The sequence below is a fragment of the Musa acuminata genome, chromosome BXJ3-4 (genome assembly GCF_036884655.1).
Source record: "Musa acuminata AAA Group cultivar baxijiao chromosome BXJ3-4, Cavendish_Baxijiao_AAA, whole genome shotgun sequence".
Taxonomy (NCBI): domain Eukaryota; kingdom Viridiplantae; phylum Streptophyta; class Magnoliopsida; order Zingiberales; family Musaceae; genus Musa; species Musa acuminata.
In genome coordinates, this window is record NC_088352.1 from 41,395,719 (window position 1) to 41,417,397 (window position 21,679).

The 21,679-nt window shown below is 35.7% G+C and overlaps 1 protein-coding gene across 2 annotated transcripts; it reads left to right on the forward strand.

Moving 5' to 3' along the window:
• The first annotated feature begins 1,010 nt into the window (after positions 1-1,010).
• LOC135636592 (mitochondrial intermediate peptidase, mitochondrial-like) lies at positions 1,011-19,834 on the forward strand. Of its 2 annotated transcripts, XM_065148407.1 has the most exons (17): positions 1,011-1,297; positions 1,378-1,459; positions 1,544-1,596; positions 1,724-1,778; positions 3,847-3,985; positions 4,065-4,119; positions 7,894-8,116; positions 9,030-9,125; positions 11,568-11,687; positions 11,806-11,931; positions 12,265-12,420; positions 15,726-15,842; positions 16,523-16,648; positions 16,729-16,796; positions 18,648-18,783; positions 18,973-19,138; positions 19,233-19,834. In XM_065148407.1, the coding sequence occupies exons 1-17, from the start codon at positions 1,098-1,100 to the stop codon at positions 19,466-19,468; spliced, it is 2,154 nt and encodes a 717-aa protein (XP_065004479.1). In that variant the 5' UTR covers positions 1,011-1,097; the 3' UTR covers positions 19,469-19,834. The 2 variants fall into 2 exon arrangements, with proteins under 2 accessions (XP_065004479.1, XP_065004480.1); XM_065148408.1 differs by lacking the exon at positions 4,065-4,119 and having other exon boundaries at positions 7,923-8,116.
• Positions 19,835-21,679: the final 1,845 nt, after the last annotated feature.

Consider the following 21,679-nt stretch of genomic DNA (forward strand, 5'->3'; position numbering starts at 1 on the left):
CTTTAATAAGCTAATTTCTAATGAGTTTTGAGTTTATTTACTTTAATTATAGTGTGTTTTATAATCCTATCAAAAAAATATTATAACTAACACGAAAGTCAATATCTTATTTTTTATATATAAGATGGTTGTAATTAGGTTTTGAGTCTATTTGTCTTGGATATAATAATTTTAAATAAGCTAATGGTGTTTTGATGGAGGTACCAAAAATATTATTACTGATATGAAAGTCTTCCTATTTTATTATTATTATTTCCAATACGAATAGTTTTGAGTCAATTTGTATGGATTATAATATATATATATTTAAAAAAATTATAATATTTTGATAATCACCATAATCGATGATAGTGTTAAGTCTTTTACATGAGGGATTATGTTAGTTTATTGGACATTTGAACTAAAAAATTACACTATGTAACGTCGAGGATATTTGGAAGACCATGGAAAGGTGGGGCACCACTTCAAAAAAATAAAAAGAAATCACCCTTTTTACAGCAGCTTCAACTTTTCGAATCCATTTATCTTCCAAATATTGAAACAAATATTTGCATACGTATTGTCAACTTAATAAAATTTATATTTAGGCTAAAATTTTCATTGCTTATATTAAAAAATATTAAATAACAATGTAAATGTGTGTAGATTTATCCAAAATAAAAAAGGAACATGAAAAGCGCAATTTGAATTATTTAAAGAAACATCGCAGTTACTTACGGTCATTTGGAACAAATTTATTTCCACCTTTTTGAAGAAACATAATAATATTCAAAATGATTATATTCGTCATTTATAGGAAAACATATTATCAAATATAAGGGTAAATAATACGTACATATATTTTTATTTTTGATACAGATGGATTTGGTATATGCTTTATTACAATTTATCCTAAAGAAACTGACAAATAACAATGGAATTATATATAAATTGTGAATAAATATTTTTTTTATCATATATCACTTTTTTTTTAATGGGATAAGTAATACTTTTTTAATAGTAGGGCGATTTTGAAGCCTTCATCAGTCGGCGTAAAGAACCGATCGCAGTTTCGAGCAAGGCGACGGGAAGCGCAAAGGGGGAAAACGCCGTCGGAGATGTTTTCGGCGCTAAAGCCCCGCCGATGGGCTGCCTGTCTCTTCGTCTATCCTTCTCGCGCTTTCTCCGCTAGCAACAGCTTTTACGCCTCCTCGATGGCCGCCGCTGAAACGGTTGGCGCGGAGACGGGGCTTTATGGCTTCGATGTCCTCAAGACACCCAAAGGCTTCCGTAGGTTTGTCGACGAGGCCATCCAGAAGTAAGTCGAAGCCAAATGCTTAAGACGGAGACATTTCGTTCCCAGTCTGTCTCTAAACCGTCTATTTATGTCATCTTTAGATCTGGGGAGCTCGTTACGTATATCTCTCGGCTACCGCCGTCGATGGAGATCATCCGGGCCATGGACGAGATCTCTGATACTGTATGGTTCCGTATAATTTATTGTCCTTTTTGTTTCTGGTGGTAGTGAGAATTGTTAAAGAGTTCCCTCGATGCTTGTTTGTAGGTATGTTCGGTTATTGATTCTGCGGAGCTGTGCAGGAATACTCATCCTGACAGGTGATCGAGTAGTTAGGGCTGATTCTTACGTTACGTATGGTTTTGATCTTATTTGTTTGTTCCTCAAGACAGTTTCTTTCTTATGTGTTAATATTGACTTAATATTCTTGCAATTATGCATCTTTAGGGAATACGTGGAGGAAGCAAACAAGGCATCAATGAGGATAAATGAATATCTTCATGTGAGTTTTATCCTGTTGATGATCCCCTTGCTTGGTTTAAATCACTGTTAAGGGTAATGTGGTTTATACTTTTTAAGCAACCTACAAAAGCAATTGTCATAATACATATGTTCTTTATTCATCTATTTATTATGGAAGAGTTTAATGCTATATCACTACATTTTTTAGCTCCCAATGGGCCAAAATCATACTCTTAAATCATGGTTATCCTAAAAGGATATGATTTATTTCCATAAAAGGACATTGTATCATTCTTGGCCCTACCGAGCAACAAACTTGTTAATGATTAAACAGAAATGCTATGTACCATGACTTGGACCCAACTGAAGGCACAGGTTACGAATTTGGGTTGCACTTCCCACTATGCCACCATTAATGGGCTCTGGATGCCTGCTACTCTGGTTGGTCAAGACTTAAATTATGATTTGAGCTGCAACCTATTAGCATTGTTATTTTTAGACAACTTAGCCAACAGGAGTAGTGGTTCTTTTGGCCCATGCTAGCTTTTATGCTAAAATTTTTTTTGGTTTCACTTTGTTTTATTCACAACATATGGACTAAATTTGTTTGCTCCAAAAAAGCTCATGGTAGCTTGAAATGCTGTTCAAATGGTGAAGATGCTGTTTTTTGGTGTATTTAAGATCTTGGGACACTGAAATTTGGTGATCTGGCCACAGAGGGTAATGATTTGGACCTTGGGATTCTCCTTTGGATGATGCTTGGCATGCTAAACTCTATGAGGTATCATAAGTATTGGCAACACATACCAAGAAATGAGATGATTCTAGTGATGTTGGTGATGCTTGGATGGTTTTTGAATGCTCAGTGACTAGCAAGGCTGAGGCCTTGCTCAGTCGAACATTAGAGTCTGTCATGTCGATGACCCTGCTTGGCTGGTATTAGCCATGAACAAGATTCCACAAAGACACACATAAATCCACGAGACCCAAACATGGCCCTGAATTTGTCAGTTGGGTCCAGCTCTTGACCAACCTAGTTTAGGCTTAGTAGGGTTATGATTAGGTTTAATCCAACTCTCTTACAATGTTTCACCCATTAAGTTCACCTTGTCCTCAAGGTGTTGGACTGGGATCATGCTAGATGATGTCTACATTGAGCTTTTATGTCTTCTTTTCATCTTTTCATGAGAGAATGGTTTTTGATGTCAGAAAATAATTTTGCTATGTTGGACTTCTTCATTCATACATCTTTAGCAATTAGGATTTGATCAACGTCTATGAGATCAGTATTCTTAATTTCAAATATGTTAGGAATGTGCTGCACAACAGTTTGTTTTTGATACCCTTGCTTATCATCAGTTGATGACATGTGACCAAATTTGATGCAATAGGGAGTACAAGGGCTCAGATTGAACTGGAAACTCCACATAAACTTATTGACCTGTTGGGGAAGTTTCCAACAACTAGTAGCTGCTGTTTTGTCGCAAATAAGACATATAGCTTTAATCCCAAAACTTTGCTTCATTTACTGCAAGCTGAAATTTTCATCTGACTGCTGAGACTTATCTTTTTCGATATGGAGTCTGTTAGAGCCTCTGAGAGAGACTTTAATACAAGAATGTGGCTGAGAAGGTGCTGGAGTTGTCAAGGATTCTGTTGCATTCACCAGTTTCTTTTTTTCAACAGATTTGACTTGTTATGGAGATGTTATGATGATTGCCATGCATGACATGACCATGGTTGAGTGCATCTTTGGCCTGCTTGTCTTTACATGTATTGACTTGATTGTCAATGCTTTCGTACCTCTGTGGTTTTCTGTTATCTAGGATGTCCTGACCTTTTCCTGGATATAACTTTTTAAGTTGTCTCTGAAGCCATTCTGAAAATGTGTCAACTGACAACCAGAAGTTTGCAGAAGTAATTTCTTTTGCATTAAAAGCCATGAAGGAACTTATCATAATATAATCCAGAAACCCTAAAAGCCATTGATCTAGGCATATGTTCAAATATATTATTATTTTATGTCAAAGATTTCTTGTAACGACTTATTTTTTTTCAAGTAGCACTCATCTTTTTGTTCTATGTTAATCTTCGCCTTTTACTTGTAGTTCCTAAACACAAATGGTAGTTTGTACACTGCAATAGTGAAAGCTGAGAGTGAGCGTGTCTTGCATACAGAAGAAGCTCAAAGAGCAGCACATGCTTTGCGTGTTGACTTTGAAAATGGTGGCATTCATCTTTCTGATGGTAATTAACTTTATGCTGGTGCTTTTTTCTTTATCGTTATTTTTTTATAATCTACAGTCATGTGTTTCATTTGTCGCAGATAAACTACAGAGAGTTAATCAATTGAATGTCGAGATCGCTAGACTAGGCAATAAGTACGTATCATCCACTACTAACTTATACTCTTGAACTTCAATCAATTTCCTATTGATACAAAGTATGTTTTTTGAAGCTTCTATAGTTGGTTTTTGGACTTCATGTGTCTTATGTATCAATCTCTCCTGTACAACTAAAACAAGATGCTCAATATGCAAAGAATCGAGTATCCATCTTGAAGTAGGTAATTGACAAGCCACAAAGTGCAAAAAGGAAGCAGATGTTCCTTAAGCGAACCCAAATGAGTGAGGACTAGCTATCAAAATTCAAATTAGATATCTTGGTAAAATGAAATTGATCTTGTTGCCTAATAATCATACAGATATCCCTGCATCTAGGACCTTTATATGCAAAGATATCTCAAATGATCGTTGATAAGGGACCATTTGGTCGACCGGCCATTGGTGCGGCTCGTAGGCTCGCGAGGACTTGTCCACTTTGGGCGATGGGCGTACCCGCACGGTTTTGTCCTTTCGGAGCATGTGAGCTCCAAAAGGCGCCTCTGAGGGTAAGGAAGACCTGGCGGACTTATGAGCCCTTGGTTCCCATACTCTTCAACCAATTGGGACTAAATGACCTTATCAGTGCTCCCACTCGTAGGGGAGCTAAGGGCTCATAGCCAAGGTACACGGCTTGGGAGCAAGTTTGCTCGGCCGAGGTGCAGGCCTCGGGCCCTCCTTCTAGTGCCAAAATGTTGGTGAACCTTTACGCCGTGGCCGAGGTGTTAGCACGACTCGGTTCAGTCCCCGACGTACAAGGTTGCCCACGTGGGTGCTCGGGTAGTGAGGGCGAGCGTCATGTCGGGTCGGGTTCGAGCCTCGTCCTCCGAGCACGGTCTTCTCTCTTGGTGAGTGGCCTGCTTTTTTGTCGCTGGGTTCCTGCACACAGGTCGAGGTCAGGAGGCGGATTTCTCGACTCGACCCCTCCGAAGCTAAAGTTAATAGTATGTATGAGAGAGTTGAGAGTTCGAAATGTCCCCCCTTCTTGATTAGGGAGGGTTAGCTTTTATACCTGCGAGGATGAGTTAGTCGTACGGGATCAATTTATTGCGGCCAGCTCCTCGGGCGGTTGACTTAAGCTTCTGTACGAGCACTGACTAACCTGCACTGATCGGCGCCGCCCCGAGCTTTCCGGGGTGGCTATACTATGATGATGTCGTTCATACGGAGGGGGCGGCAAGTGGCTGCCCGCCACATGTGTGTTGTGCGCCACATCGTACTTGAGGTTCCACGTCTACATCGTTGTGTCTGCTTGCTTAGATCCACGCGGGCGATGCCAAAATATGCCATATCAATTGTCATTGTAAAATGAACTATAATGAAAGCTATGGTTCCAAATCGGTTGGTGGGATATAATGAGGGGTGAGATAGATTGAGACAGAGGTGGGATATAGTCCTAAATAAAAGAAGCCTGAACCAGCTAGATGGCCCAAAAAGGACTGGTCCTATGCCAGATCACCATCTGACCAGTTAATGCAATCTGGTACTGGGGGTATTTAGCAAGGTTCATAACTCTGGTCCTGTACCAGATAAGGCTTGGATTAGTACAGTATTGGTCCATACTGGTATACCAAGTGTTATATGTCTGTATGTATAGTCTTATAAGCGTACTGCTAGGTTTATCGTGATTTAGCACGTACTGCTTGGTTTACCTTGATTTTGCGGACTGCTCGGTTTATGTTGATTCTGTGCGTACTGCTTGGTTTATGTTGATTCCACACATACTGCTCAGTTTATGTTGATTCCGCATGTGCTGCTCGGTTTATGTTGATTCTGCACGTACTGCTCGGTTTATGTTGATTCCATGCGTACTGCTGGGTTTATGTTGATCCCACACGTACTGCTCGGTTTATGTTGATTCCTTGTGTACTGCTCGGTTTATGTTGATTCCTTGTGTACTGCTCAGTTTATGTTGATTCCACACATACTGCTCGATTGATGTTGATTCTGCGTGTACCGCTCGGTTGATGTTGATTCTGTGTGTGCTGCTCAGTTTATGTTGATTCTGTGCATACTGTTCAGTTTATGTTGATTCCACATGTACTGCTCGATTTATCTTGATTCCATGCGTACTACTCGCTTTATCTTCATCCCACGTTTACTGCTCGGTTTATGTTGATTACATATATCAACAAAATGTTGGACCAAAAAATATTGCCCTTGCAAACCTTGATATTTAAAACTTTGCTTAAAACTAAAGAAGTTAAAATTTCTTTTTTTTTGTAAATTTTGAGGCTTGAATTTTTTTTTTTTCTTAAAGTAAAAGTTGCACCATGGTATGCTAAACTGACCGGTTCGTTTACCAATTGACTGCCAACTGATACATGGACCAGCCCTAACCACATGGTCCTGTCTCTATATGTAAATATAATATTTTTGTTTCTTTTAACTGGGGTTCAGCTCGCGATGTGATGCCTTGTAATGAGTCGTTAGATGGTCTTCTGTTGCTGCCCACGCGGTCACTTCTTGCCACACGTGGTGTGCCACTGCTCGTGCGCCTGTCACGCCAATGCTCCTCCTCTTCTTCCTTTTTATTCTTCTTCGTCCACCACCCAGTGTGGTCATGTACTGGTATGGGCCCAATAGCTGAAGCAACAATCCTTGAGTCTCATTGTAACTTGATGAATGGAAAAACATGTTTTTAGTGGCCAAAACTTAGGTGCTAGACTTGGTGTAAATGCTCAAATCAATCAATTAATTCTGATTGACTCTGTTAATGAGTGGAGTACGCAGGCTGCGGTTGTGGCCAACCATTGTCTGTTGCTGCATGTTGTCATTCCTCTTGTTGGAGAAGAAATAACAGAAATAATATTTTGAATTTTGATTTCTGTTTTTTTTTTTTTTTTTTTTTGGTTGGGGCTTGGGGGGTGCGGGAGTAGGAGAAATAACGGAAGGAGTATTAGTGGCATTTAAAGGAATATTTTGCTTTAAATGCCACTAATGGATGCTGCCATCAGTTATTGACCCCTCTTTCACTATGATTTCTACTTCTTTGCTAATGTTGGGGCAGCAAAAAGAAGGGGGACTGAGAGGGGAGTGGAAAATTGGAAGGTGAGAGTGCAAAGACTCTGGGAGGGGGAGGGGTTAAAGGGATAAGATATGTCAGCCCCATTATTTTGTTATTGCAGTATTGATCTGGCATAACTTAGCCCTCCAAAACACTTATCTTGTTAGTTGACTTGCCATTTAAGCAATGAGAGCTGGCCATAGAACAAGTTCTATGTAGTTATTGGAAAGAATTGGAAGAAAAGATGGCTGTAAGTTATGCATGAAAGGGTCAACAGTAATTTGTTTTTTTTATTGGCAAGTGACAGGCCTGTCCGGAATCATGTTTCTATTTGATGTGCTCTGCAACCAAATACAGTTTGTATAGTTGAAACACACAGACCAAATGCTTAACAAAAGAAAATTGATTGTTTTGATTTTAATACTGCAGCCTCACATGGAATTAATTAATTTCCTAGAAAAGAATTTTGGGCTGATGACTTTTACTCCATGACGCCTTTTCTTTTTTTTTGTGTAAGTTGTTTAGATGAAACTTATCTTGAAAACCAAGGATCTTACATGGTGTCATTAGTTTAATTGTATTATCATGTTTCAACTGTTCATAAGTTCTCATATTCTTTGTTGTGTTGATGGTACCTAGCATGTAAGTGATGCTCATGGGAAAGTTATATTTAGGCATTTCTGTTTTCCATTTTGTTTTTTTATGTATAAATTAGCAAATGTACTGCTTGTCACCGGGTACTAGCTTATTTTTTATGCTCTTATCAGGTTCAATGAGAATATTATGTTTGATCCAGGTTTTGTGGATATATTTCCAGCTTCACGCATACCAAAGAACATGCAATATCATTTTGATGCCATATATCGGCCAATCTCTACTGCATCAAATGAAATTTCTAAAGTAGGAGATACAAGAAGAGAAAAGGGTTATAAGATCCCTACAGATTCAAGTACTTTATCCTCAATTTTGAAATGGGTATCAGATGCTGAGGTATATTCCCATCTTGACTTGAAGCAATTGGATTGTAGTTTTTAACTTTTTATATTGTCATCTTTCCCCAAAAACCTACTGAGTAATATGGTTTCCTCTTTTTTGACAAGATCATAGAATCTTATGTTTATATGGTTTCCCAAAACCGTTACAATAGGTGTGGATAGAAGGGGATTGAATGACTATTATGAATATGGGGCAGAGGTCAGTAATGAAAAACAATAGGCAGAAATATGTAGAAGGGGAAGGACTGAAAAGATGAGGGTGAAAATAACAAAACAAAAACCCTGACCTGCTGCAGTGGTATGTTGTGTTCTGAAGCTGTTGCTATGGAACTTGTGTGCTGAAGTCCCTTGTGTTTGAGGGCCCAAACAGCCTTCGGCCAAACCCTTGCTCTTTTCATATGACTGTAGCCAACTTTTTTACTTCTTGCTCATGATTGCCTATTACCCTCATGCCAAAGGACACTGATGCCTAAAGCCTTATTGACAACTTTGCCACTACTTCTTGTCATAAGATGATGGAGACAAAGGGAAAAAGGAGATTTAAGGAAAAGGGAAGAGAAGGGAAAAAAATGGTTGGGCTTTGCAGATAAGTATACTTTATAGGTCCTCTAGCAGCATTCACATTTTTGTTATGCTATAGATAAACTTGCATACTTTATGATATTGTGACTTCTTACCTCTTTGTGTAAATTTATTTAGTTCAAGGACTTCTTTGGTTAAAGTTTTTCTTTCTCGATTTTGTGAAAAATATCTCAAATGTTTTTTAGACACTAATATTCTTTGTAATATTTGGTTTTTTTTGTGGTTGCCACCCAAGAAAAATTTTATATTAGGCTAGTATTAAAAAATCCATTTTAGAAAATCACTTGTTAAGCCAGACAAGAAACACATTTTTTGAATCTTTGCAGGTCAGGAAGCAAGCATACATAAAGGGAAATTCTACTCCACGTGCAAATCTTATTGTTCTTGATAAGCTTATAGGTGGTCGTCATGAACTTGCACAGGTACTTTCATTATGAAGCTTCTAATTCTTTGTAACCAGTAACCATTTATATCAATTTGATTTTTAAATATTACCCACTTAAAAGCACAGACATGGGACACAAACACACACAGACACGCCAGTTTTTAAAAAATTAGGACATCAACACAGTGAGGACATGTGCATATTTAACATATAATATTTGATTAACATGAGTTTTATTTTATTTATACTTAAATTTTACAAAACTTAATAATGTGAACATATAAATATTGTCATACATGTTCATCTAAATATAAGTATCCAAAATAAAGGTTGAGTACATCAAATAATATTTAAAAATCACTAGACTTATTCTTTACGCCATTATCATCTCCATCTGATGATTCATCAACATTATCGGTAAAGCTAATTTTTTTCAGCTTTGGTTCATCAATTGGAATTTGATAAATTACATCATAGAATAATGAAGATTCATTAATTTTTTTCCTTCATCTCTATATATTTTTTCTTTCACTTTTTCAATCATACCGTTCCCATGTCATATACTTTGTGTCACAAAATCAAAGTCTATCATAAATAGGTCTAGTGAAATCAAGAATATAATCAATATTGTCTCATATGTTAAATATGGTTGTGATTGATGGTAGAACTATGTTTCTGAAGGTAGTAGATTGCAAAGGAGAAACAAAGAATAAATATTTTCTTTTAAATTTGATAAAAGAAGTTATCAATGAGGTTGGTCATTATAACACAGATTATTGAATCATAATTTTTAAATATTTTTTGGACTCCATGTGTTATTCATATTCTTTATCCAACATATTTGTGTAGCAAAGAATATTGAACAAAATCAGTTAACATGGATTATTGAGTTTGTTATGAGTCGTTCTATGAGATTGGTCATATTTAGTGAGTTTGTGCCATGGAAGTTACTCTTTGTAGTTGGTAAAGGTTTACCTCAATAATTGTTATGTTTAAAATGTTTAAACTTATTAAAGGTGGGTTATTAGTAATAAGGGTTATTAGCGACCAGTGGTCATGTTATGTACAAGATTTGTATAGTAAAAGGTGCTTGATGATATTTGGTAACACAATATTGATTGTATACTTGTTTTCATTGGACTTATTTATGATATGCTTAGGTTTTGTGACACGAATAAACCATGTGTTCATTTAGTATATGACATGTAGGACAATATGATTGAGAAAGTGAAGGAAAAAAAATTGTAGACATTAAGGAAAGAATTTAGACGATTCTTCATCTTTTTACGTTATTTATCAAATTCTTATTAATTGTTGGACGAAGAACAATACTTCACTTTATTGCTTGACTCATTCTTTGAATCTCATGTATATATTAATTTTGATTTTTAGTTATATTTATTACACAATTAAGTATATTGATGATATTATTTATTTTTTTATTATAAATATTATAGTGATGAATGACCATAAGAGGATCCCATAAAGAGATCTAAAGGTCTCTCGAGAAAGACTAAAATGTCTAAGAGGATATTATTCAACCAAAGAAGAGAATATGTGTCACTGATGAATATGCTAACTTCTCTAGTAGAGTTGGATACTTTGATGATTATGATTCTTTACACGATCATTACTTTATGAATCCTAAAAGTTGGCGGGTTACATTACTATATGATTATTATTTTGGATACTTACATTTGATGATTTTAATTGTTTCAACCTGTATGATGATATTTACTTATTCATATTGTTGAATTTATAAAATTGAAGTATTAATAGTATAAAACTCGTGTTAATCAAATATTATATATAATTATATATATTAAAAAGATACACATGTCCTTGCTGTATCTATGTCCTAATTTTTCTAAAAACGGCATGTCACCGAGTTCGTGTCCATGCTTCTTATCTTTCCCCTTTGCAATAAGACCATTAGTTCAATGTTGCTACTTGTTTTTCCCAAAAGAATTATGAATTATAATATGGAATACACTTTTACCTTTAGTTCATGAAAAAGCTGCAAATAATGGCATGTTCTTCAAGTCTATATATGACGGCCAAAATATGGTTGAGCAATTGACTTGTATTTCTCAGGAACATCCTATAGTCTTTATCAAAGGAGGTAGAGAGTGAAACATAGACCAATAAAGAAATTAGTATCTTGAGTTCCTAGATGAACAATACCTCTTATCCCTGCTAATATATTGAAATTCAAGAAAGCAACTTATTTAGTCTTCATTACATCTTGCATGTTTTTAGCTACCATCTAATAATGGTAGCTTATAGTTATTGCTAATAAATGAATAATTAGCTAGTCATTATTATCAAAAGGACAAAGATGTTCCAGAAATGTTTGTAAGATTAAAAACGTTTTGATTGAAATCATCATTTTTTTCTTTAATTAAACTCATTTACTAATTTTCTCTTTTATCTCTAATCCTTTATGTTCTTTCTTTTAAATTTGAAATGGTTCATGTAGATAATGGGATGCAAGTCTTATGCTGAGTTTGCAATTCGTCCAAACATGGCTGCATCACCTGATGTTGCCATGTCTTTCTTGCTTAACTTGAGCAAAAGTGTTAGATGTAAAGCTGATGAGGTATTAAAATGATACTTATCATCCTTTTGTTTCCTACATATAGTTGCAGACTCTCTTTCTGTGATTTTGTTTAATGTTACATGTTTATTTGATGTATACTTGATCTTTTGTTGTTTAGGAGTTCAATATTATCCGAGAGTTCAAGAGGCAATATCTAAATCAAAGAGGTGCTGATTTAGAGCCATGGGATGAGACATTTTTTACGGGAATGATGAAATCTTCTGCATATGGCTTAGAATCATCAGTATGTTAAGTTCCATTGAGTACTAGCTTTTGCTAATTTATAATGATAACATTTACATGTTACTTTTTGCAGTAGCTTGTCGCATCATATGCCTTTCATTTTACAAAGCATTAGCCATTTAACGAATATGTTTCTAGTCTTTTGGAACTGCAGAATGCCTTACTGACAATGTCCAATTTCGAACCATGATTTTACTTTCACTATAAGTTAGATACTGTCACATTTATGTGACTTTTTTCATGGATGCTTTGCCTTTTTGAGGCTTTGAACAATAAAATTCTGCACATTTGTATTTTTTTCAATAGTGTTCTGCTGTTGCTTTATCTGGAGCAGGTCCTTTCATCGTACTTCTCCTTATCTGGGTGCCTTGAGGGTTTAAAAGTACTAGTTCAGGCATTGTTTGGGGCAACATTTTATCAAGTTCCCATGTCTTCTGGTGAATCTTGGCATCCAGACGTAGTGAAGCTATCTCTTCATCATCGTCAGGAGGTATACTTGCATTAGATCATGACTGTTGCTCTATCTATGCTTGGTTGCATAACTTTTTGTGAAAAACAAACGACATGGCATCTCTAAAACCCACATAGTATATGTGCTGCATTTTTATTCTCTCATTTCTTCAATTATTACATATTCTACTCAATCTGATGTTTCAAATCAATGTTTTAGACCTAAACTAAATTTTTTGTGATAGGATCTTGTTTGAGCTACAGTTAATATGGTGATGTGGCATGATTATCATTCCAAGTCTGTATTAAGTATCATGGCTTGCATTAAGACCCACTCTGATGTGCAAACTGTGTTTGATACTTGAAGCTGTAGAGAGTCAAGAACCTATTGGCAAACTCATTAAAAGGTTGACTTTCTGAGGAACTTCTGTCCATTCTTTTCAAGCACTTTTATACCATTAGCAAAGGGCCTCACTATAGCATATTGGTCCATTTATTATCCTTTTCAAAGTGACACAAGACTTGCATTTTGTATTGAATAATGTGCATGCAGAAATTAATTGATACTTCTTTTAAGGCCGAGGATATGGAAAAAAGAATCCTACTTATTTTACAATGTAACAAGAGTGTTGCAAAATGAATAAAGACAAGAGTGAGCCTTGGTGACTGATCAGAGTCTTCTCATAAGTCTTATGACTTCTATTAAGGTTATTCACTGATTTTTGTTTGATTAGTGATGTTAAGTTCATTAGAGCTAAATGGTGGAAAAAAATCCATATAACCAACCCAATTTTTTTGTATTCTATGCTATGCTATGTTATTGTTGTGCTTAGATGAGGTTCTAAGCCAATCAATAAATTGTGTTGCAAATTGTCTAACTCTATGTTTCACCCGATTTAGATGATAAGGAGTACACATCCTTCCCAAATGTGAAACTACCTCTATACTTTGAACCCTAGCCATGGTTAGGCTTTTTGCTGTCCTCAAACCTTCCCTCTCCAACTTCAAAATTTTCCACTTCCTTTTGACTGATATCTTTTCCATTCAATTCTCTTTGTCTACTCTCATTCTGATGATTTGTATGACCACCATCCTTATCATCTTTTCCTACAGTCCTTTCTCTTCCTTTTTCATATCCTTTCTTTTCTATGTCCAAGATTATTGCTTGATAATTTGACAGCAGCATAATTTGTCAGCTTTCGTGTCGACTTAGAACACATCCTTTAATGCTTAAAACATAATACAAAGGCAAGTCTCAATCTCTCTTAAATTTGATGTTTCAACCAAGGATTTTAATTTCGAATGATATCGCCTGTACCGGGCGGTACCGTCAATTGGGGTTGTTTCCGCCTTGTTACCGCCCGAAATCGATCGATAACAATTGATTTCGATCGTCACCGCTCGCTACCGGGCAGTATTAGCTGAAGAAGGGGGAGAAGAAAAGAGAGAACCTGGAGATCTGGTACGAAATTACGAACCTTGGTTTCAACTATGTTTCATCTTGTTATTGGAGCTATTGTTGTTGGTAGCATTGTCATTTGAGGCGAGTTTTATAGAATATGGTAAAGAGTAATATTTAAGCATGTCATTGAACTATCCTATCACTGCATGAATGTTCTAGTATGCTTCTTAACGAAGAATGGAGCTCGGGTAAATCCTATTCAGATATGTTGACATAATTATCAATCATGACATGGACTATATATCCCTCTTCAATCTCATAAACTGTAATATCTATTAACCCTTTTATATTACCTTGCATCTAGTATTTAATTTGATGCATTACTGAACATGTGGTAGATGATCCTTCTGTTACAATGTACCATGAAATTGATGATGCTCATTTTATTGGGACCAGATCAGCTGTCATAGGCAAAGGTAACTTTGTAGAGATTTTGTTATTTTCTTGAGGACTTTGTTTATATGCAAATTTCCTTAATGATAGCTCCTCAGAATCTCACATGGCATAGAAAGATATATCTCACGGCCATGCTTCTAAAAGGTAGTTTTGTAGTAAGTGTCGAAGCTGTGTTAGGAGGGATGCATTAAAATTAAACCACTTTGCGGTTACTTGCTTATATCCCTTTTCTTCTTGTGCCTATAATAATCTTGGTCTAGATAGGATTGTCTTGAGATTAATATCAACAAAATCAAGTTTTGACCTCTCCTGTTCAAAGAGCTAAAGAAGCCGCTAATGCCCCTATCCAGTTCATATGGGACTGAATATCTCACATTAGCACACTCCTTTCTATCTTATGAACACCGAATTCTGCACCATTGCCATTGGTCTGCCTCAGACTGTAGGACTTGCTGAATTGGGATGGACCAGCACCATTAGTGCTGCTACTACTGTTATCACTTCCACCATCTTGCTTGAACTAGGATATGCCAAATTGATATCTGTACCTCATGCTGTCCTTGTGAATGTGATAGTACTCCGACAGTGGATGAACCCCGGGAGCATGCTCAGGTCCTATGTCTACATTTATGGTCATAATGAAAGTTGTGCAGCCCACACCAGCTCTATGGCTATGCAACATTACATATTTGTGTTGTGTATCAGTTGGCTGATGAGAATTTATCTAGATAAAGAAAGAGGAACATGTACATATTATTGTAACCCTGAATAATTACTGCCTGTGGTTACGTAAACAGAAGTAATACATAATGAGTCCCTTGATCTTCGATAATAGGAAACCTAAATCATTACAACCAGAACAAAGGTGTTCACTCATGTATATTTAATTTGTTACACAATCATTCTGTTCAACAGGTTCCTATGGAGGTTTAACAAAATTTCTTAAATTGAATCAAAATGCCAAATTAAGATCTCAGAGGTCTGTATAAAGAAGGGCCTTATTCAATCTAAATGCACTGCCATGAGCAAAATAAGAAGACGTGGAATGTTTAATATTCAGAATAATTATGTTTAAATTCTACAAGCCATAGATTATATGAAAAATGTCCCTTTTCATCATTGTGTTTTGGTCATTAAAATTTATCTCCACATCTTGTTATTTGTTACCTTGTTTCTCATTTTGCACGTGTTATGCTATTTCTTTTCTATTGTTTAAGTTTCAATAAGTCTGAAAAACACTAAAAAATGAAGCTTTATGTATCAGCTCTTCACTATGCTTGCTTTTAGTGGCACTATTGCTATTGTCTGATATATTACATGGTAAAAAGTTAAATGCCTAATTTCACTTTCACATACATCACTATTCGAACAACCTGGCTATTGTCTCCTTTTTAGTTTTTTACTCATGAAATAGTTATGTTTATTTTGCATGTGTTTCATATATTGCTTCCATATGAAGAACTAAAGCATTTTTATATTGTACACAGGGTGATTTGGGCTTCCTGTATCTTGATCTTTATTCGAGAAAAGGCAAATATCCAGGTTGTGCTCATTTTGCAGTTAGAGGAGGGCGCCGGGCTTCTGAGACAGAATACCAGCTTCCTGTATGACCTGAATGTTTTTTTGCATCTTGGACAAACTTATATTAGTTTCACATTTGGCTATAGTCTTACAGCTTTTATTGTAAGAAATCCTAGTGTTAGATCTCTTTCTCTAATGCTATTATCTTGACGAATTTTATGCATTGAACTTCCTTTCTCCAGTCTAACTGATTTTTTCATTGTACTGGATAATGTATGTTTGCTTAGTAATGTCAGATGACTTGCTTCACTGAAATTCTCTCTGGTTATATCCTTTAATCATTCAGTGGTCTTATTCTTTTCTGTTCTCATTGATTTCACTATGTCTGGATATTATACTTAAATCATCCACAAGGTAGGTGCTCTATATATTGACATTTGACCATCGTTCATGAGAAAAAAGACCTAATTTAGTGCTAGTAATAATTTGCACTGGGCCAACATATGTCTAAGAATGATATCTATTAGTATGCTAAATACAAATTGAATGCTTTTTGGACTTTCCCATCACACTTGATTTTTTTTAAAATGTCTTTGTTAGGCTCAGATTTTGGTACAGGAAGAAGGCACCAGTAAGCTCATTGTGGAATTATTTAAAAACTTCATACTGATCAATTGTTGATGTTTCAAGAATTTATTAACTAATATATTGTCTGTTAGTCAGCTATCCTGGAATCTTTAACTTTCAAATATTATTGTTACAGGTTGTTGCTTTAGTTTGCAATTTCGTTGGTTCACCTCTATCATCAACTTCAAGGCTCAACCATTTTGATGTTGAGACACTTTTTCATGAGTTTGGTCATGCTCTTCATTCTCTTCTTTCGAGAACGGTATTATATATTGGTTCAGTTTATGCTTACCATTTATGTAGTTTCTTCATATGCATTAATCTATCTTGCTGTCTTCCTAGGATTATCAGCATTTCTCAGGTACCAGAGTAGTTCTTGATATAGCTGAAATACCTTCAAACCTTTTTGAGTAAGTACAAGTTAGTTCTGTTGTCATTTATGTTTTCTGCAATTTTTCACATTTAAAGGACTGATTCTGAAATAGTAATTTGCACATATAAATTATAGTCATCAATATTCAATTTCAGGCAACAAATCCAAGTAGACTTGAATATGTTACTACAGAGTGACTGATCTGTGCATTGTCTCAGCTTTTTTCAATTCTTCAAAGACACAGGATTCTACTTGTATACTCAATAAATATGAGAAGATTTAATTAATTTTGCTTTTTCTAATATGCTGTGATAAACTACAATAGTTAAGATATGAGTTATAAATAATGTGTTGTAAATTTATTAGTCACTGTCTCGAAACAATCATCATCTCAAAATCCTTAGTTTAAATTAATTGGTTTCAATTCAGTATTTTCTCTTTTTCTTTGCTTGAATATTTATTGGTTCTATGCCAATTCAGTATTTTCTCTTTTTCTTTGCCTGAATATTTATTGGTTTTATGTAGTTAGCTGTTTAGGTTCACATCTAAGGAAGTATTCTTAAAGTTCTGAGTAACATAAGTTAGAACATTGTTTTCAAGGTCCTTGATCTATTCATTTGATGCTTGATAGGACTTATCTTCTTTTTTTCCCAATAGGATAGCAACAAGAGAGAATAAAGGGGATGGAAAAAAGAGAATAGAGATAGTTAAGAATTATAGAGAAAATATATTAACAACTCAAATTATGATGCCTCTTGGGTTTACAATATATTTATTTAGAGAATGTCACCCTTAGTCACTCTTATTTCTAAGCTATTTGGGAATAAATTAGAGCTTACATACAAGGAAAATTTATCTCTTATCCTTCACAAATCCCTCTTAAATAGGACACTAAAACCTTTTAAGATACTTGTCTAATTAGGAAAAATAGCTAGCCTTACCTATACTATAGTCATATTAATGTTTTTAGAAGCTAATTAAACTCTAAATTGGAGTCTAAAATTCTTCCAAGATTGCCTCAAGAACAATGATGAAAATGCGTCTAAATTTTCAATCCAAATAAGACTTGGGTATCTCTATGAAAGGAGGTCAGTCCTCTTAAAGAGTTGGTGTGGCTCGAATTGGATCTTGAGTCATGTTTGGTCTAGTCTCCAAGCTTGATCTAGATATGATTCAGTTCCATCCAATTAGAAAAGGTCATGCTAGCATCCACCTTGAATGGTGTCTGTTTACTATCAAATCAGAAACATAATTGGAAGGAGTGATGATAAGGTTTGTGGATATTATTAAAAGTGTCATTAGGAGGTGCTGCTTGGTCTGAGGATCCACTAATGAGCCCACTTAAGTGTTGTAGGGCCTAACGATGATTGAGATAAACAATTTAGGCTCTGATTTCTATTGAATACTCTTGATGGTGTCTTGGTTTGGAAATAGTCTTATGTGCTAAGAAGTCGTATTTTGGGCACCTGGATTTTGTTTCAAAGCAAGTCTTCATCTCTCAAATCTATCTCGTCACTTTGGTGATAGTTCAGAACTCTAGGAAAGTAGTACTTTCTGGCATCCTACTTTCTTCACATGCCGGGATGGGAAGATGTCATAAAAATATAACAAATTATAAATATAAAATATATATTATAAAGATCCTAAAAAGTTGGTGTTAATGATGTTAGAAATTAATACTGAATCGGTGGAATAACTGGCAATGAATCTTGTATTGCTAGACGATTGCCCACCCACTTGGCCTATTCCCCTCGTAAACAACCTCCACCAGGGCTGTTTCAATGGTTGATGGTGTTATCATGATGGACTTGGTGTACCTTCTATTTTTAAGGATAAAGAGGTATAGTTGTCTGCTTTCTTTTGTTGGTTAAACCAACTGATATTTCAGGTACTATGCTTGGGATTACCGTGTTTTAAAGACATTTGCTAGACATGAAACAACTGGTGATGCAATACCAGAAAAGTTGGTGAAGGCAATGAATGATTCACGGAAAAGATTTTCTGCAACGGAGCTGCAGCGTCAGGTATTCACTTGTTTAACTTTTTTTTTTCTTTTTGTGTTTCTAGTATGCTTGCTACCAGGTTTGGAAAAAAAAAAAGCAACCAAAAGCTTTTTTAAAAACAAATACTAAGTTCTTATGTACCTTGTGTATGGTTTTTGTCATTCTGGTTTCTAGATGAGTACTAATTTTCTGCATCATCTTTCTATCTAGATATTTTATTCATTAATTGATCTAAAACTCTTTGGGGCACAAAACAATGATTCAATGGATACTGTATCGATGGTTGCTGACTTGAAACTACAGCACACCAGCTGGAACCATGTTGAGGGAACTCATTGGCACACCCGTTTTAGCCACCTTATAAATTATGGTGCTGGTAAGCATGTTGCATTATTTAATGTTTATATACAAGTGCAACTGCTGTCTAGATTTTTCATGCAGTAAACTATAGTTTGAATCTGTGGCCATAGGTTATTATAGCTACCTATATGCAAGGTGTTTTGCGGCAACAATATGGTGGGATACATGCCATGAGGACCCTTTGTCCCCCGACACTGGAACTGCCCTTAGAGAAAAATTCCTTAAGCATGGTGGAGCAAAAGATCCTGTAAACTTGTTGAAGGATTTCATTGGTGATGGCATTTTGAGTTGCAATGGTGGTAGCATCCCTGATGCAAGCAGCCTTTGTAGAGAAATGGATTTGTGAGATTTTCTACTCCATCAAGGCACCACGGATGGTGGCATAGGTATCTTGATATCTGCTTCTAATTCAACATTACAAGATTATAGCATTTTATGAGAGCTATGAACGAGCCTCTGCAGCCGCACCATATCTGCTAGTTTCAAATGCAGGCAGATACTAGTCTAAGTGTGTGGCACTTGAGTAAACTTGTAGTTAGAACTTAATTTCGAGATTAATGGTCGAATTGGAACCAGCTTGCAACTGGGAAATCATTACTGCATGTGAAGTGGTATACAATGCTCAATGGCTAATTTCATCCTATATGAAGACTGAACCATATTTTTATTGTCAAAATAAACATGAGGTTTTTAAATATTTTGTACTTGGTTATATTTTGGTATGGTATGACTTTATTCCCAATTGGTGTTGAACTGTTTGTCCCTGATATTGTAGGAACATTTTTTCAGTATTATGGATTAGTAAATTTACAGTATTTCGTGCTCTTTTTCTAGACTGGACTTTCCAAGAGGGAAAGCAGATTGGATAAATCCTACTGGTACAAGTCATCATGTCCTGTCGTGCTCTGAGCTACCTATAAATCGATAGTATCTAATTGGTAAAATAGATTTATGTAATCTGTAAAGATTTGTTGTGTATATGTGAAGTTATTGGAGATGGTTCTTTTACATGGTAATTCGGGTGTTTTTGGCACATTTATGTCGTGCTCTGAGCTACACATAAATTGATACTATCTAATTGGTCAAATAGATTTATGTAATATGTAAAGATTTTTTTGTATATACGTAAAGTTATTGGAGATGGTTCTTTTACATGTTTATTAGGGTGTTTTTGGCACATTTACAACCTAGTGAGACGTGCGGCACCCTACCAAGCACCTCGTAAGATATTTTATTTATTTAATCGTTGTATAAAAAAGACGATTCAACCAACTCACTTTGTAATTAAACATGGTCAAAGATTTTTTTTGCATGACGATCTCACAAACACCCTACTGAACTCTTTGAGTTAGCTCACTCAATAATTTAAAATTATTATGCTTCATCACTTTTTCTTTAGCATCAAAGGGGTTTTTTTTGTTGGAAATGCCTCAAATGTATATTTAACCTAATTGTTCTACACTAGATTTATGACAAGTTCGTTGATGGGAAATCGAGCCAAAATTTCTTGGGATTATCCACAGGACCCTAGTTTCAAGATTGCCAATGGGAACTCTTGCTTCTGGTCTATGAAATATTCAATACAACTGTAGTTGCAACACGTCTTTTTAATGATTTGGGATTTCATCCTCGTTCAATTAACCCTTTAATAGTTGTCTTGCGTTTGGAAGTCTTTACTAACTTAACTCAGCAGGTCGGCAAGAAATGGTGAAAACTATTGTATCTTTTTGACTCGCATAGCTTGTGTGGCAAGAAACAACTCCCCAATCATGCCCCTCCCGAGGTTGTCCCTATCTCTGTTGTTGATTCCCAGTTAGTCTTGTTAGAAATCACTCAAGAAATATCTTCCCCTAACGTTTCCTCATAGAAGAAAACAAGCTTCCCCCCACGAGGGTTGGAAGTACAACTCTGCAATAGAATTACCTCACTATAAGAGATCAATTTTTTGAGATGGATCAATGCTTTCAAGATATGAGGTGATAAATCAAACAAAGGAAAGACAATGTCTAAATTCTCTGTGTGGCTCTCATTCCTACAAATTCCATTTAGACTTTCAACGAGAGCTTAACCGCGACTGAGCAAGTCATGACCTTCGAAGTGTACAAAATAATAGAAGCACTCACTTGTCAATGTGTTGAGCTTTCTTGATAACGTTGCCATATACTACTAGCCCGAGAGTAATACATACACCTTCTTTCGAACTTATAAATCAATTATTTAAACCATCATACCAAGAAGTTGGAGCTCAACTGTGTAAGTTGCAAAAGAGGACTATGACCTCTTCATGGAGGAAAATGAAACCCTTGACGAAGTGAATCACTAAAGGCATTTGGGATGATATTGTAACCGCGCGTCCTTATCTACTACTAGGCCTTCATCAACAATCTCCACCCTTCACATTGTTTTGGTCGGTTGTCAAAAATTTATAGACTATCTAGTCGAGGAGTTGTTGCAAAAGGCCAAGTAGTATATTATCTAGTTGTAGGAAAGGAGAAGGCAGATGAGAAAAAGCTAGTGAATGATGAATGGCCTCTAAACTGAAGGAAGTTGAGACTCA

What these genes read in the sequence shown, in the direction of transcription:
- LOC135636592 (XM_065148407.1), top strand. Translation starts at nt 1,098, where the DNA reads ATGTTTTCGGCGCTAAAGCCCCGCCGATGGGCTGCCTGTCTCTTCGTC. An exon ending in TGGCATTCATCTTTCTGATG is followed by an intron (nt 3,986 to 4,064) that starts GTAATTAACTTT and finishes CATTTGTCGCAG; the next exon opens with ATAAACTACAGAGAGTTAAT. An exon ending in CAACGGAGCTGCAGCGTCAG is followed by an intron (nt 18,784 to 18,972) that starts GTATTCACTTGT and finishes CTTTCTATCTAG; the next exon opens with ATATTTTATTCATTAATTGA.